Source organism: Clavelina lepadiformis, chromosome 8, assembly GCF_947623445.1.
Source record: "Clavelina lepadiformis chromosome 8, kaClaLepa1.1, whole genome shotgun sequence".
Lineage (NCBI taxonomy): Eukaryota > Metazoa > Chordata > Ascidiacea > Aplousobranchia > Clavelinidae > Clavelina > Clavelina lepadiformis.
Window position 1 is genome coordinate 2370892 of NC_135247.1, and position 27649 is coordinate 2398540.

The window sequence follows — 27649 nt, forward strand, 5'->3', positions numbered from 1 at the left end:
TACTGACAGACTTAAACCTACTTTCATCATTGTATAGTCTGGATCATTTCCTAAATTTATGTTATCAATAGACAATAGTTAGACATTTCACAATACCTTCTCATCATTGTGAAATATAGACATATAGGTAGGTGCATGAATATCGCTTTTACTTACCTTCGTTTGTTCCTTTCCATCTTCTAGCTTTACAAAACGATTGGGTTAGCGGGGTTAGCCTATGTAGAGGGCCCAGGCTAACGTACCTTAAGTGCGGCACTGAATCTTATAAAAAGCAGTGCTGATGGCGGGTATTCCAAACTCTGCAGTCTGAGCTACGAGTTATGTTTTTTTTGTAAAAACTTTGTTTTTTAGAATTTGTGTTTGGTGGCCATGATGACGCTGAAATTTTTTCGTATATTCGCTTAATACTATACCGTAATGCACGTTTTTGCTCTCAAGGCCTTGTCACATTTGCCCGTCTAATTTGTGGTAATATTATTATATTTGCTAATATGTTTGTGACCGCCTGCGTTTGCGCAATTTTTTGTCCTCCACATAGGAGGCAAAAAATATTATACTCTGCAGTCTAGTGTATGTGGACAAGAGAAAGGCAATTTCTACCACAAAATTTGTATTCTTTTAATGTACAAGATAGTCTTCATGCTATAGCATAAAACATGAATCAGGATTCAGAAGCTTTGAGTTTAAAAAGATTGCAACTTGGTTAGTTTGCACAAACGGGCATACATTCAGTATTTGTGTTCACACAAATACAAACTTTTTGTTGATGCTAAATAAAAGCGCTTTTTGCTGTTAATTAGCTTACTGTCTTATAGGCCTAATTAGAAATTAGAATTCCAACTAGAAAGTTCGATATTTTGCAATGAAAAGTTGCGCATACAAAGATGCAAATTTTGGCATTATGGCGTGCACTGAAGCCTCATTTCTTTATTTATTTATTGTAAATTAACGTTCAAACAACCAGTTTAGCTTAGTTTATTGCTATAAATTGGCATGAAGATAAAAAATGTTCAGCATGCACGTTGATGAAGCTCGTAAGTTCTGTTACCACACTTTCCACTACGATTAACAATTGCTCAGTTTACTGTATAAGTTTCACAAACCTAAAACAAGTACATATTTTGTAGATTTGTTCGTATTTTTAATTATATAGAATAGAAGAAATTGTATCAAAGTAACATCCAGTTGCCAGAATGAGCGTTCGATGTTTTAGTCAATTTACTGTTGCCAAGTGCCCTAGCAATGAGCTCACAATGACCAATTGTGTGATTTTGAATCCATCGGATTATAAAAAATTGCCGTGAGTTACTAGCAAATGGATTAACTACAGTTACCGAGTTAAATTAGTGCATATATGCATGAATAGGCAAATGTCTAAGATATGAATTGTTGTAATGCTAAAGATTTTTATGTAAAACGTTTCATTTTAGTTTTAAATTAAATATGTTTTAGATATATTGTGGTGGGAAATGGACGAAACCAGGACTTTGTTTTTACTGCTTATCCACATGATGACGTGCCAATGGATTCACTGGGATTTTCAATGTTACAGGTGCGATACAGTTATTCGCTTTTTCAAACTCAGGGATCTAGGTTATGATTTATTTTCTAACTTTTTCTACTTCTTTTTAAAAATATGTATATATACTGTATTATACTAAAAATATTGCAGAGAAAATGGGCTTACCTTGGCATTCAACAAAAAGTTGATGGTATGTTTTTAATTTGTTACATTGTAATTTATTGCAGTATATATATATATATGTCATATATTTAAAGAAATCTTATTAAAAGCTAAATGAGATATACAATCCAAATCTAATCTACAAGAGTACTTCTGGAAATTTTTTCGCAGTAAGTGAATTCAATTCTGGAACAATCGCAGAAGAAGTTGTGTTTCAAGTTGATTTTCTGAGAAGCCCGGCTTCCAACTCAACAACGAGTTTTAATACTGACGCCATGTCAAAGTTTTTTTCTGATCAGTTTCATAAGTTTAAATTGATGTTAATGGAATCGCAACAGGTTCACATTTAAACAGAAGTTTTTTATTGGTGAAAATACCGAAATACTGTTACAGTAGTTTAATTATTGATTGAAATATGCTTAGTTGCTATAAATTTTAGCCTTTACATCCTCGATTTGGTTAAAACGTTGACCTTAAATTAAAAAATTGTTTTTCAGCTCCTGTATGTCATATCCAATTGTCATTTGGTGTTCACCATTCAATCCATCAAAGCCCATGGTTCAACAGTTTCCAAGTTCCAAGGCAAACATGTGGCAATGTCGCATAAAGATAAGACGAAGATAATCTTCGAAGCATCCAATGAATCACCCATCACTCTAACAGGTGTGAGTAGTTTTAAATCTACAATGGTAACGATACTAGTTAAAACATATGCGCAATGTCAAAAATAGATTGTTATAGATAATATTTTTCTTCAATGCTTATAGTGTTACGTCAACGGTATACTTTACCTAAATACTTTTCAATTGTGATAGCAGTCATGGTACAACAACTTAGATAAAATAATTGTATTTGTGGGGTAATAGGCAACTATGTGGTCTTGATATTTTTGGCCTTATGAAGATGTTTATTTATATGTTATATATCCACTTTATACATTGTATTGTTACGTTTATCTGAAGGTAAAGCAAGAAGCATGAAAGCAAATTCAAACATAATCAACCCAGACTTTGACTTTCAAAAACTTGGCATCGGAGGGTTAGATGAAGAATTTAAAGAAATTTTCAGGTACACCCAAGTATGTTGTAGTCTTCAAAACACAATCAGTAAAAGCTGGCGACATGAATCAGTTTTAGCAAACCTACAGAATTTTACAAAATTTCATCGAAATTTAGACGAGCTTTTGCATCTCGTGTCCTCCCACCCGACATAATCGAACGGATGGGTGCCAAGCATGTAAAGGGGATTTTACTGCATGGACCTCCAGGGTGTGGTAAAACGCTTATGGCTCGACAGATAGGGAAAATGCTTAGTGCTAGGGAACCGCAGGTTAGAAATTCTCTAAATTTCGCTTTCAATCACTTAACTGAGCTCTTTAGTAAGCAGTCTTCATTGCTGCATTGTATTTTGTCTGGAATAATCATCACTTTATTTTGTTTCATGGGAAATGAAGTGTATTGATATAATATGAGCTCTCAGGGGCGTAATCAGTAAATTTATTTCGTCATTTTGATAACAAACACAACAGTATTGCAAACCTGAATGTGTAACCATAGGAATACACCTATTCATAATGTAATATTGTGCAGATTGTAAATGGCCCAGAAATTTTAAATAAGTACGTTGGTGAATCAGAAGCAAACATTAGGAAGTTGTTTGAGCCGGCCGAAGAAGAACAAAAAAAGGTTTGCACATTCCAATAAAGTGAAATTTCAGGAAAAAACTTACAAATAAAACAAAAAATTATTCTATTAACTCTAATTTGTACAAATAAAACAAATTTCAATCCATTACCACAAGCTGTAATGCTGTCTTTAGCTTGGAATGAAGAGTGGACTTCATATTATCATCTTTGATGAGATTGACGCAATCTGTAAACAGAGAGGCAGTGTGTCTGGTGCTTCTGGAGTCCACGACACAGTTGTTAATCAGCTTCTGTCAAAAATTGATGGGGTGGATCCCTTGAACAACATTTTAGTTATTGGTTAGCATGTGCAGTTGTACCAAGCTTTTGTAATTGCAGCTACGTCCTTAATATCTAAACTTAATATCTAAAAAGAATGGTTTGAAAAATTGTTGGTGATGTGCAGTGTTTTTCTTTGTTTTTCTGATTTTTTTCTTTGGCGGATACGGATGCCTTTTATAACATGAAATATTTTTATTTATTACACAGCCATCTACATAAATAGTGCAAAGATCTTTTCATCTACTCTTTTTAATTGCAGGTATGACAAATCGACCTGATCTAATCGATGATGCTCTTCTTAGACCTGGAAGGTTAGAAGTGAAAAAAGAAATTGGTAAGTCCCGTAAGAAATTAATTAATTTGTGACACCTGTGATAACATGCCGATTGATAACCAGAAGGTATAAAATCATTCTTGGAGTTTCTATTTTTAATCTAAACTCCAACACAAAGGTCTTCCGGATGAAGATGGCAGGTTAGAAATCCTCAACATCCACACTGAAAAGATGAAGGAATCCCAAATGTTGTCCGATGATGTTAGACTGAGAGAAATTGCTTCCCTGACTAAAAATTTCAGTGGTGCTGAGCTGGCTGGTTTAGTTGGTGCCGCACAGTCGTGTGCATTTGTTCGCCACACACGGGTTTGTCAATTCTTCCAGTCTCCCTATTTGTTCAATATAATTTGTGTTTTGTCAATAAAGATGATAAACTCTAGAAACTGATTTAGGTTAAGATGCAAGGACTTCTTTATCATTACAGGCCGGAAGTAAAGTTGAAGTTGATCTAGACACCATTGACGACCTCCAAGTTTGTCGTCAGGATTTTATGGCGAGCCTGGAAAATGACATTAAGCCCGTGAGTAATTTAGACAAATCTCTGCTAAAAATACCACTCAAATATTCAAATAATACGCATGCTCAAATTAGCAAGCACTACTTCACTCTATTTCAATTTCCACCACCTGTTTCCACTGCTTAAAAAGCAGGAAAAATTAGTAACAGTTAAAAGTATGTTAGGCCTAAGTAAATTACATGAGTCTAGTGTATCTAGGCATATGGTTCCAAAGAAGAAGATGTAGAACGCTTCATGAGAAATGGGATAATAATGTGGGGTGACGCCGTACAATCAACACTTGATAATGGGGCTTTGCTTTGCAATCAGGTAATTTTGTGGTACAAGTCTTAGCTGTATAGTACTGTATTGCTCTTTGTTTGTGAGATGCATCAGGTTTGCTCATGAAACGTGAAATAAACGTAAACAACACGTTACAACCAACTTTGTTGCACTTGGTCTAACAGGAGTGTGCACAGACACTGTGTCCGGAAAACATTCTTTGTAGTTATTAATATTAACTTGAATGTTTATGAATCTGTATAGGTGTTAATGTGTTAACCTGTGACCAACGCAAAGAGATGTGATCACAAGCATTTTTTGCCTAATATTGAAATAAAACAACTCATAAACTAATGCAGAAAACTGAAATCGTTGTTCGCGTCAATGTGTGACATGTCAAGGTTTGTAACCTTATTTCTTTTTGCATTCTGGTGAGTAGGTGCAGAACAGTGATAAAACGCCCCTAGTGAGTGTCCTCATCACTGGAGGAGTTGGAAGTGGAAAGACTGCTCTTGCAACCAAGATTGCTGTCAACTCAGGGTTTCCCTTTATAAAAATTTGTGCTCCTGATAAATTAGTTGGGTTTTCTGAAGCTGCAAAATGTCAACATCTAAAAAAGGTTTACAAAACCATTTGTGTTTATTGTAAATGTAAATTCGATTATAATAGTTTTATACTATGATTTGTACAGCTTTGCATGCAGTACAAATAAACCATTCTTATCCTCAAAACTAGTGAAGTAGGGTTTACATTTTTTAATTTTATTCCAGGTTTTTGACGACTCCTACAAATCTCAACTCAGTTGCGTAGTTATGGATGATATAGAAAAACTTATAGGTATCCGGTTTGTACTTGCTGGTAGCGTATAGTTTCAACCGCGAAGTTAACACTGACTTAAACTTTCAGACTATAATCCAATTGGACCAAGATTCTCCAATACAGTGACGCAAGCGCTCATGGTTTTATGCAAAAATCTTCCGCCATTGGTGAGTTTACATTATGACGTCACACTGAGCTACTTATGACATAGTGAGAAATTATTCATAAAAAATTTATTTTTCATGATGGGAAAAAGTGGTACTCTAAAACTTTTTTGAATGCTTTGAAGAAACTTAGGTTGCTCCAGATACACTTCATGACTAATAATATGTTTTAATTGCTTGTAAACTTTTATTGCAGAGTTTTCAATTAATTTTTGTCTGTATTTTTCTTTGCATCTTTGTGGCACAGGCGCGTTAGGCGGGCCAATAATCACATCAAGTAATTTCAAAGTTGAACACTTTCTTTATTTGATATTTTTAACTGTTCAGGGTCGCCGTTTACTGGTCATTGGCACGTCGAGCAATCAGGATTTGTTGAGGGAAATGGGAATGGACAAGTCGTTTGACTCTCATCTTCATATTCCGTCCTTATCCACCGAGCACCACATAAACAGCACTTTGGAGGTATGCGTCTCACTCTCGTCATATTGAAAAGAAGCAAAATGCGATATTATTTGAGTCGTTTCAGGTGTTGGTATTCAAACAGCAATAGAAGGTTGTTAAAATACAGTATGCCCTTTGCCCAGCTAGTCCTACATGGCCACTGGTCTTATTAGCTGCTCATTAACGTTTTTCACTCTAATGTTCCCTAATACAACACGTTTAACATTTCAGAAACTGAAAGCGTTCACTTCCGACGATCGATCGTCAATATCTCGCCAACTAAAAGGCCGAAAAGCCTGGGTCGGGATCAAATCCTTGATACGCATCGTTGGAACTGCGGAACAAGCAGAATCACCCATGCGTGTGCCGACCTTCTTGTCACTTCTGGAGGATGAGGCTGGGTACGTGCAGCAGCAATTGACTAGTTGTGTATTACATATTGAAAGTATAAGCTTGCTTTTTCTTAGGTAATAGCTGTATTTCTTGCTTCTACAGGCTGAAGTGATTGTTCTGTCCGGTCAGCTTGCATTGCGTTCCAATTCAGACTACGAGTAATTCCCACCCCTTCACGATTATCAGTTTTAAAGAATTTCAAAAGACTCACTTTTGTGGTGCTTATTCTTAAGTTTTCATGGCCCGGTTACGTAGTTGTTGTAAACTTTTAACGTAGCCATTCATTGTTGTGTTATGTTAAATTTAACTTACAAATAGTTAGGTTCTATGGTTTCTTTATCGTTGAAGACCGTACGACCTGTGTCATATTTTACTTGCTTGCTGACAACCTCCGGTGATTTCTATGTAGTGATTTGTATTTACTTGCTTTCTTTTTATCGCTGTAGTTGTTTCACAGTCACTATAGATGTTGTGCAATAAATATTTACGTTGAGTATCAATGGCTGGTGATGGTACGTACAATTTTATCACCTTCGTTCTCCAATAAAAATTTTCAATTGACTTTACTGGTAAAATGCTAACGTAAACGAGTATCATTTAGCTTTAACACCGCCTATGTTTATTAGCCTTAATTCCCAAATTAACGAGCGTGGTTTAAAGATGACATCTTTCCTTTTTCACTGAAGATAATGCAGGGTTAGGTTTTTACCATAAAGCGAGTGATTTTAGTACTTATAATTAAACTAGGTTTTAAGTGAAAGATCTAGCAGGAAGGATGCTTATCGCGACCCAACAAAAATTTGAATAATCTACAATGTGGCAGCGATTGCCCTGTTCAAAAGTCCCTAGCTGCATAAAATTTGCATGCTTCTGTCATTCATTTTATTTTTCACCTTCAAAAAGGGTGACGAAAATATTGTGCTGACCCAGGTGGGCACAAACATATTAGAAGTTATTGACAATGCAATGATTTCCACAAATCGAACGGGCAAATATGACAAGGCCTCGAGGACAAAAACGTGCATTACGGACCAATAAGAGAATGTTAAGAAACGTTGTGTCACAGTCAAATGGGACCGATCTGTGTGTCTGGATGGAAAAGAAAAACCCCACTAAAATGAACTCCATCCATGGGATCAAAGTCCCCTTCAGGTGGCCTATGTACGCAGTAAGAATATTTTACACAGGTGAGTTATGAGCGAATGTAGAAGATGGTCAGTTACGTCACTCATGTCCAGTCAGATGGTTTGATCAGTTTGTTTGGATATGCATGCATCGACAGTGATGTAAATGCCAGGAAGAGATGAACATATCTGATGTCCGGTTGAATTTTGGAGCAAGCGATCTTGAAAATTCATTTTTCATAGTTGGATTTTCTTTGCCAGGGTGTGAAGAAGTCACTTTTTTCAATCCAAAGTCGATCTGTTTGTGTTCTGAAAAACAATATTTACAACGCAGGAGAGGGTTTTCTGGACTTTGATTTTACAACAGCAATTTCTACTTTCAGTGTTTTGTGACTTCGATCAACCTACATATTTTAATTGCTTAATTATTAAAAGTTATTTAGTTATGACACCGGTGGTCTGATTTTAATTTGGCGTGTGCCACAAACCAAACAAATGTTAATGCTTCTCTACAGACGCTTTGCATGCTAGGTTTACAATTTCAAACGTTTTAACGTTCCATGCGTCCATAGGTATACCTAAAGATTAATTTATTGCCCATTTACACCATCACGACTTTTAAAATTGCATCGTACAGCAATCTGGGATCTGTTAACTTTTCCTTTGCAAAATTTGGCCGTTCGCCATGTAAAAATGTGACATGGCGCTACAATCACATTGTTTTCATGCATGCTTAAAAATCTAGCCTAGCTCCTGTGACTTGTACTGAAACCAAATGTAAAAACAACCTTGGCTTATAAGTTAGTTATTGGTGTTATTGCACTAGGGCAGTAACTGGATGAGTACCGGAGAAGCGGTGGCCTGGTAATCTAAGGTTGGTAACGTCTGCAAGTTGCCAAAATCTGAAAATGCTAATTGCCTTACCGGTCATGGGCATGGAAACTGGAACGTTTGGCACCTGCATGAACGAGACTCAGTGACGTGCTCGCCAAATTATTTCATCTTTACGCCAATTTATAATAAACAGGCAAAGAAAATAAGCGTGTTTGAACGCTAAGTTGTAATAAACAATTGAAGCTTCATTGCATTATAGGGTAGGCTAGCCAATATGCGAAAGTAGCCAGTAAGCGAAATTTTGCCAAAAATCGCTAATCAAATTTTAAGTTTTGTACATTTTGGACTAAAATTTCGTGTGCAACATTTTAACGCCCTTCTCTGTTAACATACAAATTTTCAAGTTTCTACCTACAAATTATCCTTGTTTTTTATATAGAGAAACACACCGTACTCAAAAAAAGCTAAATTTCTTGCTGAGGCAAGAAATTGCTCCCTGTACAAATCTTTTAATTTTTCGCGAATGATAGGAGCTAGAGAGCTCTTTTTTCGCACACTTGCGCAGCAGTTCCTCTTCTAAGTCTCTTTAAATTTTCGTGGAGCTCTTTCATCTTTAAGTTTCTTTTTTAATCACTTTTTCTACGTTGGTCCAACTTTGATGCAGTAGCCAATATGCGAATGTAATTTCACAGAACTGTAAAATCGTTTGAGTCAGTAAAATAGTTTCAGTGAATGGGTGTAGGACTGTAGGTGCGTCACATTGCTCTGTAAATTTTTGCTTTGACATTTTTCAATAAAAGTTCTTCTAAGGTACTTGAAAATTTCAAGACGTTTCTTTGGTATCTGTGAAGGATGCCTGGCCACCTTACCAAACAGGATTTTAGAACTATCGTCCTCTGCAGAGATCACAAAGTTGTACTTTTTAGCTTGCCCCCACATACGTCTCACGTATTGCAACCACTTGATAAAGCTTAAAAAGCCAAATGGAGATCAGCTTGTTTAACTTTTGTGAGGAACACGAAAGCACCTGTGACAAAATTCACTTTTGGTAAAGTACTTACCACAGCGTTGCAAAAAAGTTCACAGCCCGCGAAAATCAAACAATCTTTCAAAGCTTGTGGTATATGGCCGATAGACGAAAATGCTGTTGATTACTCCCAGACGATTCCTTCACAAGGATTTTCTTTAGGGTCTGAGGACCCAATAACTTCTATCACTGCAATTGAGACATCAACTCCAGATGACAATGTACAACCAGTTATTTTTAGTGACAAACACACGCAACGCGTTACTTCCAATGACCGATCGGAGGTGGCTTTCTCCTCCGACATTTGCAATGATGTGTTGACGTCTTCCCCAAGTGCTCCAATTACGTCAAAAAAGGATGCTAATAAAAAAAAGCTAATATTCGTGAAAAACAGAAAAAAAAGGATGAAAGAAAGATTTTGAGACTTTCCAAGACACAGAGAAAGAACAAAAAAAGAATAGGTAAGAAGCAATCTCCGAACGAAAGATCGATGACTATCTCCGAGGATATTTATACAGAATGTTGTGTGCAGTTTTCAGGGGGAAAAGACGAATCCAGGTGGGTAGAATGCGATAATTGCGATCGCTGGTATCACGTTAAATGTACCCACTTGGATCCCAATCTCACCCAACATGACGTCGAACAGCTCACTTACCTCTGTCATAACTGTGAGTGAAGGCATATCTGAATGCTAGTTTCAGATGACAATTTGAATTTTAACTCTGGTTGCCATTCTTACTGTTGTTATTTTGAAGTTGTTTGCTTTCCATATTGTGATTCCGTTCAAGCGTGATATTTAAAATCATTCGTTGCAAAGGATTTTGCTATTTTGGTTGAAGTCTTTTAAAAAAAAACACATTTTATACAAATACAATGCCTCTGATTGCACGTGGATGTTAAACATTGAAAGACGGTTGTGGATTGGTATGTTCCTTTATCTTAAGTTTCCGATTTTCGTTAGCCGTAAATAAAACGATTCTCTACTTCTGATTTCTCCGATTTCTTGGTATTTGGTTCTTTTTATTTTAAACTGGTCTTAATACTTTGGTGTATGCGGTATACCGTATAGTCCTATGTTTTAAATATTTATCGGTACATGTTTGGGCACGGTCTAAGAGTTTAACAAGAATAGCACCTTTATTTTCCAACCCTACAGTCAATGTCAAAAATTAACGATACGATTAGAAAACGCATTTGCTTAGAATCGGGGTACAAATCTAAAAAAGAATAAAGGTTATGGTTTCTGTTCGAAACATATGTAACTTACTATAGGTTTATTTTCGAAAAATGCCATTTTTATGGCAAATAATCGTCAGGGTTTTAAGCTAGAATGAATATTTGATGTCTATTTAATTAAAATTAACCAATCGGAATACAGTAAACTTGCTCGAATAAGTGTGAAATTCATGTTTCTTCCATTCGCAAACTGGCGCAATTTTCGCACACTGGCGCAAAATTTGCTGGTGCAATTTTTGCTACCACCTGAAAGATATTTATTAAAAATTTACGGTTTTAAAGTGTAATGTAAGGAATGAAAATATGCTTCTAATGATATAAAAATTATGGCTGTGTGATCAGTAGAACTTGTTTTATTTACGTTTTACTTTGCGTTATATGAAGTTATTCGCAAATTGGCTACCCTACCCTAGTGGTATCATGCCAAAATTTGTGTTTTTCAGTCTTTGCACCCACATTATTTCTTTGAAAAAACTTCCATACTCGGTAACTGCTGCCACACTTGATTGCATCCACACAGGATTGTGGTACAAGAAATTGCATCGACTATGCCTAGGAGTCAGACGCATGTACCTAGAGTTTTCAGTGCTTTTGGGCAGTGACAGGATTTGTTCCCTCACTTATCAAGATAGGTAAATGAGAATAACAAATACGACAATACCATACAAATACGAAATTTATGGTGTATAATTTTAAAATGCCATTAGATAAAGAACGAGTTTGGGTGTAGTGCAGAAGTGCTCAACCACAGGATGCCTTTGTATACTAGGCTCCAGTTACTCAAATTGTGACGTCATTTGGTTGTGCACTAGACCTATAATTTTGTAATGCTGTATACAACGATTTTGATGCCATATAACCCACCTATTAGGCGAAATATGTATTCCTAGGACCTAGATCATATAGCCTATAAGTAATCACACGCACAAAACAAAATGACTCACCTCTGCCCCAAAATAAAAATGTGAAAATGCCGATGTCTCCCGCAATTGTGTCTGTGAAGGAGCATAGCCCAATAATGCCCATCTTACTTAAAGTACAAGCGGCATTATGCAGCTTAACTGTTTTATCCTGATGATGTATTATAATACTGTAAAATTTCTGATCAACTGGAGCTCTCATGCTCCTCAGCCTTGGAAAACATTTCATCCCCCTCCTTTAAACTAAGGCACTACGCTATCTCCAACCTGTGTACTGTGGTTAAACATATACTCCAAATACATACATGCATAGCTAAATACCGTAACCATATATTACGGTCTTTGTTTCATGCAATCCTTAAGTCAGAATATGTGCAATTCTGTGTAGGTGCAATCCCATATGGGTGCAATTACTATGGAACTTACAAAAACCTTAACGGAAGCTGAAATACAACCATGCTACTGGATACAAATAGCAAAAGTGTAGCATGATACCAAATAGTTTTGCATATATGCATATATTGAGTTTAGCGGCCATGCTAACCATTATTTGTTATCAAGTTGTTTTCAACTCATGCATGTTTCAAGCCTTTTGACTTGGTTGCTTTTTCTCGTTCGTTGTTTGTTTGTGCAGTTATTAATTATGGCATCTCGCTAAAGTGGTTAGCGTTTTACTTTTTTGTTTCCTCACAAGCAGTGATGAAAGGTAAACGATACGATACATATATACTGCAAACTTGCTAAGCATAAGCTATAAGTTATTGCGTTTGCATCAGATGCAAATGGCTGTAAGTTAATCTCAAGTGTGTATGCATTGTCAAGTGATATGGTGCTTTTTTATGTTCATGATTTCAAACAACCTAGAAGTTAAAGTGCTATTTGTGTGTAAACGTTAATGAAAATAATTCTTATTGGCCTTCGTTTTGTTTCAGACTCATAAACGCATTTAGTGTGGTGATATTATTGTAGAACAGTGAAACGTTCTGAATTCTGAAAGAGATGTCTCGTGTTTGCAAGATATTGATGCGTTTTCGTCATCAAGCAACAGCCAGACCTTCTCCACTAAAATATACATTCCGGTCTAATCCTGTGATGTGTTGTACATTCAGGAGATTAGCATCCAATGCTGCTGCTCTCCAAGAAGAAATCCCGGGTCCTCCGCTTGGCTCGGAAAAATATTATGAGCCAAAAATAGTAAAACTTGTTGATGAAATTTCTAGCTTGACCCTACGCGAGGTTGCTGATTTAAATGAACTTTTAAAATCAACTCTCAACATAAAAGATGTTGCAGTTGTTGCAGCTTCTCCTGGTGTTGCCGCTGCTTCTGCGGAGGAGAAACAGGAAGAGGAAAAGGTTCCGGAAAGGACAGAATTTGCAATCAAATTGGTTGGATTTCAAGCCAGTGACAAAATTAAAGTTATTAAAGCTCTAAAGGCTGTTAAGACGTCATTGAATTTAGTACAGGCAAAGAAACTTGTGGAGTCGATACCGCAAGTGATTATGGAAGAAGTTGCAAAAGAAGAATGTGAAGAGATCAAGAAAACACTGGAAGAAGCGGGGGGAAAAGTTGAACTAGTTTAAGAATAAAACTTCATCCATTTTGAACAGTTGTTTTTTGAGAAATTTTGATAAGATATATACATGTCGTATCATACATAAAATGTCTCATTCATAAATTAGTTATGTTATAGTTCTACGCTTGGGACAGCTGCATAACAGATCTTTCAATGGATTGCCAGTGATATATTTTGTGATTATCCGTTACTTTTGTAAAGTTAAACAAAGCTTTGGCATAATTTCATTGTTTATACTCTATGTATAAACAAAAACTTTGCAATCATGCTATTTTACATTTACCAAGGACATTTTAGCTTGTTTAGCGTTGCTTGATTTAACTATGGTCGTGTGCAAGTTCTTCTTGCAAGGCAAATGTAAGTTTGGTGACAGATGTTATAACGAACATACTCAGCCCAACCCACGACAGCAGGGCGGAAGAGGCAGAGGTTTGTTAAAATTCTCAATTTTAGGCTGACGCTGCTGGACATGATTTTTTAACAGTCTGTATCTTTTAGGCAGGTATGACCACCAAAGTCAAAAAAGACAAGACTTCTCAAGGGATAGTCCTTTCAAACAAGACTTCATTCAGCCCTCAAGGTTTCAAAGCCAGTCTCACAACAGACAGCAAGGTTTGATAAAAGGAGTTGGGCAGCTTCCCGTGGAGCTGTATCCAGGATGACATTTATTGTTAAAATTTTGCTTTACCAGGAGACTTCAGTAGTCCTTTTTCAAGAGGTTCTGGCAAACAACAAACATTTCAAAATCAGGACAAGTAAATGTTTTAACAAACACTTATTTAGATATTTTTATTGAATTATACTGTTATGTATTGTTATTATTGATTAAACTTTTTTGCAATGGGCCAGATAAGCACTGACTAAGAACTGACTTTCGAGAACCTAATACCCACTTTGTTCAATGATATTATACCCACTATAATATCATAAACTCATTTGCGGGACAGTGAGGTGGGTCGGACAAAATTATTCCGCCGGCCATGACTCCTGGATTAGAATATTTAGCAATAGCTTGTTTGCAGATTCCATTGGAACAAGAACAATGCAAACAGATTCTCCGCTTTTCAAGAACAAAGAAATGACATTCAATCGATGGATAATGCTTCCCATGAACAGCAGATTATCTCAACAATACAAGAAGACATGAAGGCCTGGCTTCAAGAAAGGATGTGGCCATTTTCTTGTTATTCTTACGCAAAGGAAACAAAATGTTTGGAAGGTAATGACGACAGAATTAATTTCATAATAATGTGAATTTTTTCAGAGGTATATATATCATAATAAATCATAATCATCGTCTTGTAGCACAGAGTGCTTTTGTTGTGCAGTAGAAGTGTATTAAGTCAAATTTAAATGGACTAATATTAATTAATTATTTATTAACTGATTCATTACTGAATTTTTGAATTTCAATGCTGAAGAAAAATAATATTTCCAGGGATTCCAGCGTTGTGTTATTCAGAAGTTACCGCTTGCATTATTTATCGTTACTTTGTTAATCCAAATCTTCACCATCGAGCTTAAGTCCCTGAAAAAGCAGGCTAGTAACCAAAGGGTGCATACAGTAAAAATACTATAAATTACCAGGCCTTCCAGACATCCAGCCGGAAGAGCTGAGAACAATATTTTATCTTCATGGAATGGAGTCGTATCAGGGAATAATTCAAGAGGTCAAAGCCATGTATTCCATGTAGGTAGTTGAAATCTTGCTGCTTTTTTGCAAGCATTGTAATTTTTCTGAATCAGAATTATGTCTTAGGTTAAAGAGGTGTGGTGGTGTGTGTAGTTTGTTTGATGTTTTTCTTTATTGATAAAGTTTTTTCAGGTGGGATTTTGTTAAATTGATCTGTCTTAAATGCTCAAATTTTTAAAATTATATAAATGAATAAAGTACAAAACAAACCAAATAGTAATTGGGTCCCCAGGGTACAGTATATCCTCCTGACTATTTTTCTGGATTTCTTTGAATTAGTTTCCATGGAAACAAAAAACCACACACAACAGTCATTTACTCTACAATGTTTGTGTGTCTACATATTTAGGATGTCCCACAAGTCAGTAGCCAGATATATTTTAATTTTAGTCTTAAAATTTACACAGAAAAGCAAATTCATCCAAATATTTAACATCAAGAAAGCAACCTTTGAAGTTTCCTTTGCAAGGTTTGCCCATGAGTTTCTTATGTTTTCTAGTCGAATTGTAAATCTCCATGAGCACCTCCACTATTGACCATAATAAGCTACTGGCCTAAAGTTTCCACGAGTGATACCTAAAAGGAAGGAGAAGTTGTATACTGACTTGAGACAACCCGTTTAACAAAGTAGCTTTTCGCCTTCATCAGCACTAAATAATGATCACTACAAAACGTTTTCTAGAACACACATGACTATTTCATCAAAAATTGCCATAATTTGTTTTCTTGTGCCATTTTACGCCCTTGTGTCTTGTTCTAGGAGGAAACAGGAATTGGCTTCGATGAATGATGCCGTTAAGAGCGCCATTCTTGGGAATCTCAACTCCTCAGTGGAAGACAATCCATCTTCTTGTCTGACCATTCTCAAAATGTATGGTCCCGGTGTAGGTGAGTTATCCCTACAGCTATTTATGAAGCTTGCTCAGACCAATACAGAAGAGTTTTTTAACTTCACGTGTAATACTGTTATAGGTTTTAAAGCAGTCGCAGAAATCGGCCGGAAGTCACCTGCAGGTACCACATCAGATGCTCCCCTGTCAAATCCAACTTTTCCTCCAAGTCAATTCACTGATACTCAGAAGCTATCGGTTCCTTCATTCGGCACAAGCAATCTTGTTTCTTTGCCAGAAACAGTGCCTTCTACTCCCCCTGCTAGCATCTCGACGTCCACTGCAGCCGTGAAACCTTCTTTGTTTAAATCGGATGGTGTCGCTAAGGAGCAGTCGTCCGTTGCTGTGACTTCCGACTCGACGTACACGGACAAAACACAGCTCAGTGAAGCGGAAATCGAACAATTCGAAGCAGCAAGTTTCATTTTAGGGAAAATCCCAATGAGACCACCGCCGATCGAGTATTGCAGATAGCGGGGTTACGTCACCGCGTTGGAAAGTCCACGGTCTATTTTCGCTACGTTCTTGCCGCATCAATGCAGGTAACAAATCGTAGGTAACACGCAGTCTATTTCTGACCCTTCTTCAAACAACCGCGTACGGAAATAGATTGAGGCGACCGTTAGTTTTAGCATTAATTTTATTGTTGGGGTAAAAGCTACAATTAGCTAAAATTTGAGCGGCTGGCTTGGTTAGAATGCGCTTGGAAACATGAGAAACGCCCTTGTTCTATTTGTTACCCATTTTCAAATGTTTATAACTGTTAGTAGTTTGGAGAATGGACCCCTAGTAAGCTGTCGGTAAACAAGTAGCGTTATTAATAACTTCACGTTTTTTTCACGTCTTGTCGTTCGTTTGCACCGAGATGGTTTATGCTGCAGTTTTTATGAAGTGATGGAATAGTTTATTATAATATAACATTTTTTCGAATTCGAAACGCTTGCACTTGTATGATAGCAAAAGAAAATATTAACAGCACTGTGAAATAGACTTGGAATATATAATTGGCAGTATACCGACACTTTGTCAATCCATAAACAGAGACTGAAAGGGACCAGCAAGAAATCGATGATTGAATACATTTAATATCAGAAGACGATCGCATCGTTACGTGAAACTTAGATGTCATTAGGGCTCTGTACGCATTAAACACAACAACTACGCGATATACAAGAGCAACAACAATCAATTAGGTTTGGCAATGATGTTATAATGCACGATTATTAGGTAAGAAACAACACTGACAAAATGAATCTCTTTCCGCCACTAAGTGGCGCACAAAAGCACTTCTAACGACGTCATCTCTTCCTGCGCATTGTGACGTTATATCGGTATGAGTCCAAGAGAAGAAATTAATATTACATTTATTGGTTGTCGAAATAGGCGATTAATTATAAGTAGAAAACTAAGCGTGTGACCTGTAATAAATGAATGGCAGTGCAAAGTGCTTGTCAACAGTGACAGATTTGACTGAAGATTATTGCAATCCGATGAAACCCTATTTGTAATAGGAGTGCATAGGACAGACCGACGTCTTGTCTTGGTCCAAATGTGAAACCTGGAGTCCGCTTGTCGTTGCTGTTACCATGGAAACACTTCCGGGAAGTGGCTGAGCAGCAGAAATCGATGTTTGAGATTTTGTTTGCCCGATTATCTTCGTCTTGGATGCTTTGCGTCGCTTCGTGGTGTCAGTACGAACGACTGCAACAAAACAAAATGTGTTTGTGAAGAATCTCTAACAAAAGATCAGAAATCTGACACTTTTTCATCACCCATTGACAGGTGGAAAATTATTTTTCGCATCCTGACGTGCAATGACGAAAAATCAACGTCACAACGAGATTTAGATCGAAAAACGTCAATCGCTCTGTTAATAATTCAATTAGAAATTATTAGCAAATTAAGGAAGCGTATTTTAAATAACAAAGATTTAAATTTGGCATGACGTGTTCGTATCTGCGATGGTTCGGATACTACATGGCCTTGTAAAATTTCGTTAAACGACGGACGATAAATTTTAAGTTTGGCTGATCGTTAAATTCGCTTTTTGAATTAAATATTGTGTTATACTTCGCTTGTATATCCCTAAATAACTTGACTTCATCTTTTATTTCAAAAATCGGTTATTTTCGTTTGATCAAAAACGTTCTAAAATCTTATAACCGTATTTAAAACAACGAATTTGTATGAATGCAGCGATGCCTATATTGAAACCATCGGCCATGCGCCAGCATATCATCTAAGACTTGGGTTCAAATTGCAGGGAATGGGACTGCAATTTAACGGTTTAACTCCGATTCGGGTTTCACAAAATTTTCCCTGTTCGTAATTTGCTTTGGATGCAAACATTCCCACGATCCGCGTACAGGCTCAGCAAACCTGCTAATATACGGTTCGTTCTAGGTTCAAGCGTTTGCGATTAGTAGCATTTACAGATAGGCTTAGTTAGTATTTATCAAAAACAAGTTTTCAATAAAGTTAACGCACTTGGGCTAAAAAATAGTTGCGACCAAGAAAAGTTCGATTCCCATTCGGTTTTTGGTTGTTTATCTTCAGTGGTGTAGGTTCGGTTTGGTTTCAGAAAAATTTAGTATATTGGACACTGATCCCGATTAAGTTTCCCAAAACAACTGTTCAAACTGGTTTAAAGGTTCCGGTTCAGTATCGGTTCGTCACCCCTGCTGAAGTGTCACTTAGTTACCAAATTAAGATCGTTTTTGTTTTCTCAAAAAAACGCTTTTGGTTCCGAAAAATCCCCCGTGTCTTGGACAAAAGACAAATGGAAGATGTTCAAAGCTCTTTGCGTGCTCACGAATTTTCGATAGTGTAGAACGAAACCGCATCACAATAGCTGAGTCCAGACGTTTATTTTGATATTCTTTCAACCTACAGCTGAAGAACACATTCGGACCTATTTTTGAAGTACAGTACCTTGATTTATCGTGAGAATTATATAGAGTCGTTTTCACATTGCCGGACGTTGCTTTGTCTTTTATGACGTAACAATAAACCGATTTGGTCGCGTTAAAAATGTGCAGCACACATTAATGTGACGAAAAGACAATGAACTTGTCTTTAAAACGAGTCAAACCGGGTGTCCAATGGCGTCGTAAAATAACGTCAATAACGGCCAGGCATGAAGTTTATTGTCTTCCGCGAAAAGGTTGCGACGGTTTTCGCCGTAAAATGTGCGGAGGTTTCGGTGATTCTGCATTTTCTTTGTGATTTTACAACAAAAAGACGTGTTATTTTCACAACCACGTCAATTCTAAGCGTCTAAAAGCGACTTAATCTTTCACTCTGCAAAGTTAATTGCCACGCGTTCTTTGGGACCTGCTTCATGGCGTTGATTTGAGACAAGTTATAGATTTGTTATATCGGCGGTGGAGAGAAACGAAAATTGTAACTTTATATTTTAATAACATTTAATCTGGTGCACAAACAGCCACGATCGAGACATACTACAATGTATTGTCATGACAAATTACTTCGGGACATTTGTGTACAGAGTTACGGTAAAATACGTTTGTATTTTTAGTTTTCTTTGCATAAGAACAAGTTTCAATACAAATTGTACTCTTATGTGACCAAAAGAAAATATGTTATATGTAATATGAGAATATGTTATATTTTCAGGTTTTCGTTTTAAGAATGTCTACTTTCTTTAAACTATTGCGATGTTTTTCAACTTAAAAGTTGTTTTCAGTTGTTACAAATAATGACGCCGGGATTTCCGCTTCAACGTTTTCAACCGCATCTTAAGAAAATAAGGCGAAGGTGAAAACGTTTTTGCGTCTTATATAACTAACTACCGGTACTCAAAAACCTCTTTTGCTTTATTAAACATTCACTCGTATTCAAGTGCAGTGTGATATTAAACGGGGCTGATATTCGAACCGATGTCAAGATACGGCACGAAAAAGCTGGAGAGGTTTACATTAAAATTTGAAGCCTGTCAAATAATAAATCTGGGTCAAATTTTAAGGTAAACAAGGCAGGACGCACAAATGGTATTTTTCAAATTGAACCCAAACGAACCGACAATGTATACGCTCGACACGCACAAACCAAACACCCGAAAGTTCATCACGGTTCAAGAATATAATCTCTTTTGTTGTAAAATCAAGCAACGTGCAACCCCACGTTTAAAAACAATCGCTTTTTATTATATTCGGTTGCGATAATACGTGGTTATTTTATACCCTTGTTTATCATCAACGCATGCCACCGCTTTTCTCAGTGCTACTTATTTCGTCCGGTATCTGATTTTCACGATAAGCATGAATGAAAACAACAAATAAAAATTTATCATTTTGAAAATATTTTTTGCGATACTAACCCATATAACCATATATCCTACTTTAGCAGCTGAATGAAAAAATGAAATATTTAAAGGCTTTTTAATTTGTCCAAAGCTCAATTTAGACCTACATACCAAAGTTGCAAAAACTGTTCGGAAGTTAACATTTTTTAAAAGTTTGGCGTTAGGCGAATGCTACAGCTCTCGCCCGAGCCTTTAACGATTCGTTTTTTCAAAAAAATTTCCGTAGACGGTGAAAAACGCTTTTCTCCGAAGCTATTACATTTCATGCCACGTCTAAAATAATTTTCCAATTTCAGAATATTTTAAGCAAATCATCGCCAAATCTTAAGAGATTTAAATGTAACTAAACTTACCGTTTTTGCACATGCCGACGTTAATGCACTTCTGATATCGGCAGTGCGGACAGTGAGTCCTCGTCTTTTTGTCTATGGGGCACGATTTATTACCGAGGCAGACGTACTTGGCATCTCTTTGAACCGATCTCTGCACGAAACATGTTTGGCAAGTTTTAAGGCTACCGACGGTTCGTTTTTTCTTTAAGTATAAATGAAGGACATTTTGTAGCGTAGTCGAAATTCTAATCGGCTTAAAAATTGTCACTGTCTTAATGAATGGTTTAGGCCCGGCGCATCCGCGATGACCATTTAATTAAACTCACCTTGAAAAAGCCTTTGCAGCCTTCGCAAGCCAAGACACCGTAATGCTGCCATCGCGCCTTGTCCCCACACACGGCACAGGTTCCTTCTCCGAAACCTCCGTAAGACGGTTGGGTTACCGGGGCAACAGCCGGATGCTGCGCTGGGATCGGGGGAGAACCTTTTGAACTTTGACCCTAAATATAAAAACAAAATAATTATTACCAATTTAACGATTTTTAGCTTGATCAGTCTTTAGCTTGTGAAAATTAAAATATGGTTTGTCAACCAAATTAGTTTGTCTCGAGCTTTTCAAAACCTGTACAACAAATGTTTTCTGCTTTTCTGCCTTTGTTCAACCTGGATTGCGCTTGTAACGCTTCATAAATGTCAATGCGACGTTAGGTCACCCTTTTGCAAAAGCGACAAAGGAATTTTAGTGGTGGGTCATTTGTGATGTGGTATCAGACATCAAATTACCCCATCGCAGTGAAACCGACAAAAGAGCGTGCAGTTAACCATACCGTACAATGACGTAAACATGACCGCAATACCTCACTTTTCAGCAACAACAACACTATGTTCGTTACCGATTATCTTCCAAGGCTTTTTGTTTTCATGCGTATCCCATTACATTGATACCAAGATCTTGTTGTTAAAAATGACCTATTTTGTGAAAACATTGCTTTAGATATGCCAACGCGTTTTAACATTTTAACATAAGCCTTGATATGGAAACCACTAAGAATTGCGTTGCAGCGGTTGCAAGGAACCCTAACACGGCTTGCTTTTACTTTTAGCTCGAGGCGATACTTGTGATGGTGGGTAGCAAGACACTGTGGTATCAGATAAGCCAAGTTGATAGTGTCTCCGTTTCACCGGTACATAATGTCGTTTACGTGAACTAAGCAAGTAACAACCTAACGTCTTCGGTATTTCGTTTTATGTCTTAGAATTTAGAATTCCAGCACGTTTCCGCACCTGTTGCAGCGAGAAGTTGTGCATTCCCACATCGAAGTTATGACGCTGTAACGGCATGTATTTGACGTTTATGTCACGGTACTGAACGTCTACGATCTTCGGACTAAGAATGGGCTCGGAGGAAAATGACATGCGACGCGGTTTGATGTCGCGTCCATCTGCCGCTAAATCGCTTGAAATTTCCTGTGACAAATATCTGGCTTGATGTGAGGTAGATTGCGTAGGGTTGAAGGATACGTCACAGTTAATGCTCGAATATTGAGGTCGATGTATGTTATTTGCCGGAACCAGCTCCTCCAGCAAATTTCTGTTCCGCGCGTCCCAATTCAAATTTCCATATGACGTCACAATGGGATCCGGTAGCGAATACGACGAGGTCAAAGGTCGGGGCAATGCCTCATAACTCACGTGAGGTTCAAATGAGTAATAACGGCGACGAGCGTCAGGCAAGTAACCGTTTTGAGACAATTTTTCGTGACTGAGCTTTTCGTCAAAACGGTTTTCGGCCGCCATTCCCTCCGACGCCCCCAGGGTAACTTCACACAGGTTTTGAGGGGACGGAGTGGGAGAGAAGCTTAAAGCCTCTTCCAAGCCCACTGAAGAGTTTTTGCGACCCCTTTCCCCGAAATTCACGTCCTGCTGTGAGGTAGTTGACTGAGGTGAAGCATTGTAGTTCCATTGTGACGTAACACTGGCCAAATTGACGTCCTGGGTTCCTTTGTGCCAGCACCTTCGCATCGTGGGGCTGTTTTCCAGGATTGGAGCGGAAATTTCAGGGAACTGCTGGACCCCTTCCATGCAAAGTCTGTTCTTTAAAGCTCCGTGCGTTACGGGCATGACCAAGGATCTGCCAAAGAAAGCTTCCTGTGCGTCTGTTACGTCACCCTCGTCTAAACCAATCAAAGAAGACGATGACGATGACTGCTGGTCGTCATAGCTACAAGCCATGCGGCCATTTCGTAAAATATTGTCAGGTAATGTTGAAATATCGGTTGAAGAGCGAAAAGTCGAGATGATGTCATGAGGTTCCGGGAGTTCCCCTAACCCGATAACTTGTCGGGAAAGTTCTAATCTGCTCATGTTAAGTCATGGCAAGGGTTATTAATTCAACCACGTTTTAATACACAACTGACATGGACAAAAAGAAGTTTTGCTGCAAAACAAGATTGTAAATGTAAATGCGCTTTCGACTTTAAACGTCTGTGTTGGCAGATTCAACTTTAGCTCAAAAACGCCAAATTATGTATAAATAGTTTTCCGAATGCAGTAGGCTACAGAGCGCATTAACCAGATGGCGTACCTCTAAGCAATGGCACTGCCGGCCACAGCTAAAATATGATTTAACAATTCAGTCAGTTATACAAACACTACTTTGTAATAAAGCTTCTATTTTCCTCTCCTCCTCTGTTTTAAGCTAAGCACTTGAGATAACTGTTTTCACCAATTTCACTCTGCCATTTTATAAACGCGCAAGTATATAGATTATAGAGGTTAAATATTTTCTTTCCAACCTTTCGAACAAACTGCAACAACCAAAAAAGATAATTTGACCCGACGATTTCCAGCCATCTGCCGTCGAAACAGGATGGTCCTTGTCAAGTTGAACTCAAAACTACTGTCCGGCAAAAAACTATTTTAAAATTGCAACGAATGCTTATGACAGCTTGCTTGACTCGTTATTGTTGTTTTATTGTCGAGACGACACGACTTCGAACGATATTTGACGACCGCGTTATATTTTAGCTTGTTTTAAAAGGCAGTGTGTGTTTGGTTTGTATTTTTTCTCCTGTACCTCCCGGTGGCCCTTAGGCTACGATTCTTGTTGGTCCAGTCTCGCAAGAAACGTTCAACTTTCTCAAAGTCTTATCAGGTGATTCTCAAGCATACCATACTGCCTTCACCCACAACTTTGACCGGCAATTATCACGCTTTACATTATTTTTCGTCGGAAGCCGCAAATTAAACATTGATGGAGTTTTTAGTTTCCTGCTCTTGGCTAATTACTGCGGAAGTTTCGGGCGAACACTTACTGTGGTCTGTTATTTCAGTGACCATTTTTCGACATCGTATGATATTGCATAATTTATAAATAGACCTTATATAAATTCGCTTGAAGGGCATAAACGGTCAAAAAACGAGCGACATTGGTGTGAGTTTATCTGACTTGCGATCAAAATGATGAACCTCAATTTCATGGTCCAATTATTTGCTCTCTTAATTTTGTGTTTGGATGAGATAAACAAAAAAATAAAGTTATTTTTTCCTCGTTTTTGAGTAGCAATTACATTATGATAAATTTTAATTTCTGTGATTTAAATTTATCACATAATTTGTTAGTTTTATTAAGAACATGATTTATTTTGCAATCAAGATAATAAGTTTCAGATTTTAATCATAATTAATTGATTAACACATAACCATTTTGAGTGTGTAAACAAATAACAACGAAATATCGCAACAAACCGCTTTACTGTGAGATTTAAGTAAGCTTAGGCGCACTTTTCAGTATCAAGACATTGTCAAACATTCAAACCCGGCTCATACAAAACATTTTTAAATGAAACTACGTCGGCTTATAACTAAGTGTAAACCATTGTACCTGATCGCAAATGGTCCTTGCTTGGAATGGTAGATTCCCAGTTCGGTAATGGGCTTGATAGTAACCGGAAGGAACGGAATATTCTGGTGTCCCGACCCTCTGAACATTTTCTCCGGAAAAGCTTACAACCGGAACCGGAGCCGGACTCCCGAAAAGGTTCGGGATGGAGGAATCCGATAAACTGTAACATGACGTCAATTGGCTCTGTTGCGTCACCACGTTATCCCAGGATAACTGACGTATGAAGGGGTTGCGTTGTGACGTAGACTGGGATGGCAAGTGACCACTGGACCGCCCAGAGAAGCTGCGACTTGCTGCATATAGATTATGACATCACAATATAGTTTAACTGATTGTAATAAGTCCATTCAAATGCAGCAAATGTAACCGAAACACCTGTAAGGGAAATAGTCTTGATAACTAACCTAGTGCTTCTTGCTGATAGTCTGTGGTCACCCTTGAACAGGTAGAAGCAAGAATGGTGTTCACATCTTCTGTTTTAATTTCTTCTAGTCTTTCCTCGTAAGCAGGAAACTGAGGTGACTTGTATGCTGAGTCTGTGTTTGCAGGTTCGATTCCCGCGTAAGGCATGTGAACCGGGACGTATTGTTCGGTCGGGTAAGCTGGCTGGGATAGTGAATCAACGTATTCAGGTTGCTGAATGTATGACGGCGATTCGAAGTCCGGCATTTGTTTGTTTGTTTGTTCGCTCATAGTTTGATATTGTGACGTCATATTGTACGACGGTCCGGGTTGTTCGCTGTACCATGATTGGTCAAAACTTTGTCGTGACTTGTTTTCAAGGGACATGTCAAAGTGAATGCAGGGCGAAGAGTCTTGTCCGCTTCCGGAGTTTGACTCAACACTGGTTGCCATGGTAGTGGTGACAAAAGAAGGCTCCAGGGTGTCCAGGGTTAGATCCGTGGGTGATGTCAACTCAGCTTGAAAAAAATCTTCCTCTAAACAAGAAGGAAAGTCTGAGTATTCATCGTCCGCCCAACTTGCAATTTCCCTGTCTATTGGACTTCGGTTATCGAGCAAAAAGTCGCCAATGATATCGGAAACAGATGATGAAATTTGGTAGCTGCTGGGTGCGGCTACGCTGGTCTGCCCGGCGAAACGACATTCCATGCTGCTACCGTGCTCTTGCTCTAATGAAGATGAAGATTTATTAGTGATGTGGAGTAAGTAATGAACAAAAACAAAAACTTTAAAGAAGCGAAATAAAAGAACAAATAAATTAAATAGAACGCAAAAAAGTAAAAAGCAACAAAAAATTGTAATGATTTGATAATGCTTTAACAAAAATGATAATGATCGGGTCTAAAACTATCCAATTATCGCTTTTCAGAATCAAAAATTGTCTTATCACAAAAATTATCACCAATCGATTACTTCAGACGGTACAAGTCATTCCATGCCTTCGTAGACATCGTGTTTGGCTTGTACACACTGGTATCATATAACGACATGCGACAATGACGGTATGTTACCTCGGTCACTGTTGTCGCTCTCGGGTGCAGCAACTTGCCTGGAAAAAGCAATTTTGCTTTGTACCAAATTCGCTGTAAGCATTTAAAACCACTCAAGATGCAGTAAGTACTAACGTATTCCAAAAGAGACCTGTGTAGATACACAATGGACAGGCTGTTTTTGTGATCGCTGTGGTTTTATTTTGTCAACTAATAACAGTTCCTTATCTGAGAGAGGCTGTGCCCTAGATCCAAGCACCGTTTGGTTCAGACGCCCTAGGGCAGCCTTTGCCTACCGCTATCAAAATTTAAATCCTCAAATTTGAGTCACCGCGAAGTTTGGAATAATCATAGATATCAAAGCCATTTTCGAGGGCGTAACACTCTCCGTCGTGTACGATCGTGTTTATGACATCACAGGCACCATTGCGTTATGAAGTGCCACACGAAGCCGGCGCCAGTCTCTATGTAAATGAGGAGAGGGTGAAATATTTGATCCGTCAAAACTGTTTAAAAAGCGAATTATGGTGTCCGCATGGAGCACACTCATTAGAATGATGATTGTGCAGTTTAGCAATGCGTCAGACTTACGAAGCATGCGCCCGTTTCCATGCACAGGTGACTACACTTCACGCTGTATCTGGTGGGGCATAACATACGCGTCTCTTAAAAACCCTGCAGTATTTTGTCAAAATTCTAATAATCTTCAATTGCTGCCTAAACTCATCATCACCATGACTGAACCCAAATGCTCAAATTGATCAGATGATGCAGTTCTCGCAGTGCCCTTTTATGATTGCGACACAGTTCGGAATTCGAATGACGTAATGCTAACGATTGGTGCTTTTTGTATCCTTGTAGAAAGTATTCAAGTTTACGCAAAAAAAGAAGATATACATTTATTTTTAGTTCAATTGATAGAGAGCGTAGCGGCCTATATAAGCTTTCACGCTCTAACGAGAATGCATTTCTGCTAAACATGCGCTTCGTCAAGACGATCGTCGATCGGTTGTTTCGCTTTCGTAACGTAACCCAGTCTGCTTACAGAGGCATACTCTGCACTTGAAACGGCGATATCTTTGTATTTTGCCGCTCATTAACCTGTAGCAAAATTTTCTCGTAAAATATTTTATTGATTTTGTTACACACGGCCCAAGTTTCTTACGTCAACAACTCAATTAAGATTTAAGCAGAATTTCTGTGCTTTTACTTAAAACTTTTTGTGTCAACTTAGTTGATCGTCTGGTAATTGTTCACAATGCCTCGCATAACGCAAACATGTCTATTCCATTCCTCTGCCGCAATTAATCACACGAGTACTGCCTTAGGAATATCCGCATCAGCTCTGACGCTCACGCACAAGTGACGCTGACGCATGCTACGCACGCTTTTAAGGGGCTGCTTTCCGAACAGCATATGGGAAGGGAAAAAAGCGTACGCCCACGTCACCGATAACAGCTAAACAGATTCTCCTTCACCCTGCTTCTTGTAATAATACTTTGATTTACATGGCGACGTCATTACGCCCAGTATTGATTATTGAGTAGACGTTTTTACGCATATCTTCATTCATCTTTTTCATCTACGTCCAATGTTTTCTATAGCGGCTAAAAATTGACATTTTCCCAAATTGTAAGAAAGGTTCACAAGGTGATAATTACGTGAAGATTACGTCATAAAAGGTTAATTATATAACAGTAACTTCCACGAAATGTTATGAATTCTACAAAATAAATAGCGGCACAAAAACAAACTATTTTT

General features: G+C 37.8%; 4 protein-coding genes across 6 annotated transcripts; 3 read left to right on the forward strand and 1 right to left on the reverse strand.

Annotated features, from left to right (window-relative positions):
* The first annotated feature begins 1113 nt into the window (after positions 1-1113).
* On the forward strand, positions 1114-7079 carry LOC143469417 (vesicle-fusing ATPase-like). Its single transcript, XM_076967110.1, has 19 exons — positions 1114-1300; positions 1453-1552; positions 1673-1712; positions 1856-2022; positions 2182-2347; positions 2647-2752; positions 2860-3013; positions 3274-3369; positions 3503-3668; positions 3910-3984; positions 4103-4290; positions 4409-4504; positions 4700-4810; positions 5202-5381; positions 5533-5599; positions 5669-5748; positions 6073-6207; positions 6418-6587; positions 6682-7079. The coding sequence occupies exons 1-19, from the start codon at positions 1194-1196 to the stop codon at positions 6689-6691; spliced, it is 2214 nt and encodes a 737-aa protein (XP_076823225.1). The 5' UTR covers positions 1114-1193; the 3' UTR covers positions 6692-7079.
* A 4147-nt stretch (positions 7080-11226) lies between these two features.
* LOC143468251 (large ribosomal subunit protein bL12-like) lies at positions 11227-13581 on the forward strand. Its single transcript, XM_076965340.1, has one exon. The coding sequence runs from the start codon at positions 12720-12722 to the stop codon at positions 13299-13301; it is 582 nt and encodes a 193-aa protein (XP_076821455.1). The 5' UTR covers positions 11227-12719; the 3' UTR covers positions 13302-13581.
* A 6-nt stretch (positions 13582-13587) lies between these two features.
* On the forward strand, positions 13588-16814 carry LOC143468249 (nucleoporin NUP42-like). The gene is made up of 7 exons (XM_076965339.1): positions 13588-13723; positions 13793-13906; positions 13986-14049; positions 14317-14513; positions 14882-14984; positions 15748-15875; positions 15960-16814. Exons 1-7 carry the CDS (start codon positions 13618-13620, stop codon positions 16349-16351), a joined length of 1104 nt encoding a protein of 367 aa, XP_076821454.1. The 5' UTR covers positions 13588-13617; the 3' UTR covers positions 16352-16814.
* LOC143468248 (uncharacterized) lies at positions 16759-26201 on the reverse strand. Of its 3 annotated transcripts, none has more exons than XM_076965336.1 (6): positions 25910-26201; positions 24842-25567; positions 24417-24730; positions 20860-21033; positions 20555-20684; positions 16759-17578 (listed from the first exon to the last, which is right to left on the reverse strand). In XM_076965336.1, the coding sequence occupies exons 1-6, from the start codon at positions 25989-25991 to the stop codon at positions 17376-17378; spliced, it is 1629 nt and encodes a 542-aa protein (XP_076821451.1). In that variant the 5' UTR covers positions 25992-26201; the 3' UTR covers positions 16759-17375. The 3 variants fall into 3 exon arrangements, with proteins under 3 accessions (XP_076821451.1, XP_076821453.1, XP_076821452.1); XM_076965338.1 differs by having other exon boundaries at positions 24842-25375; positions 25910-26197; XM_076965337.1 differs by lacking the exons at positions 24417-24730; positions 24842-25567; positions 25910-26201 and adding an exon at positions 21818-24351.
* Positions 26202-27649: the final 1448 nt, after the last annotated feature.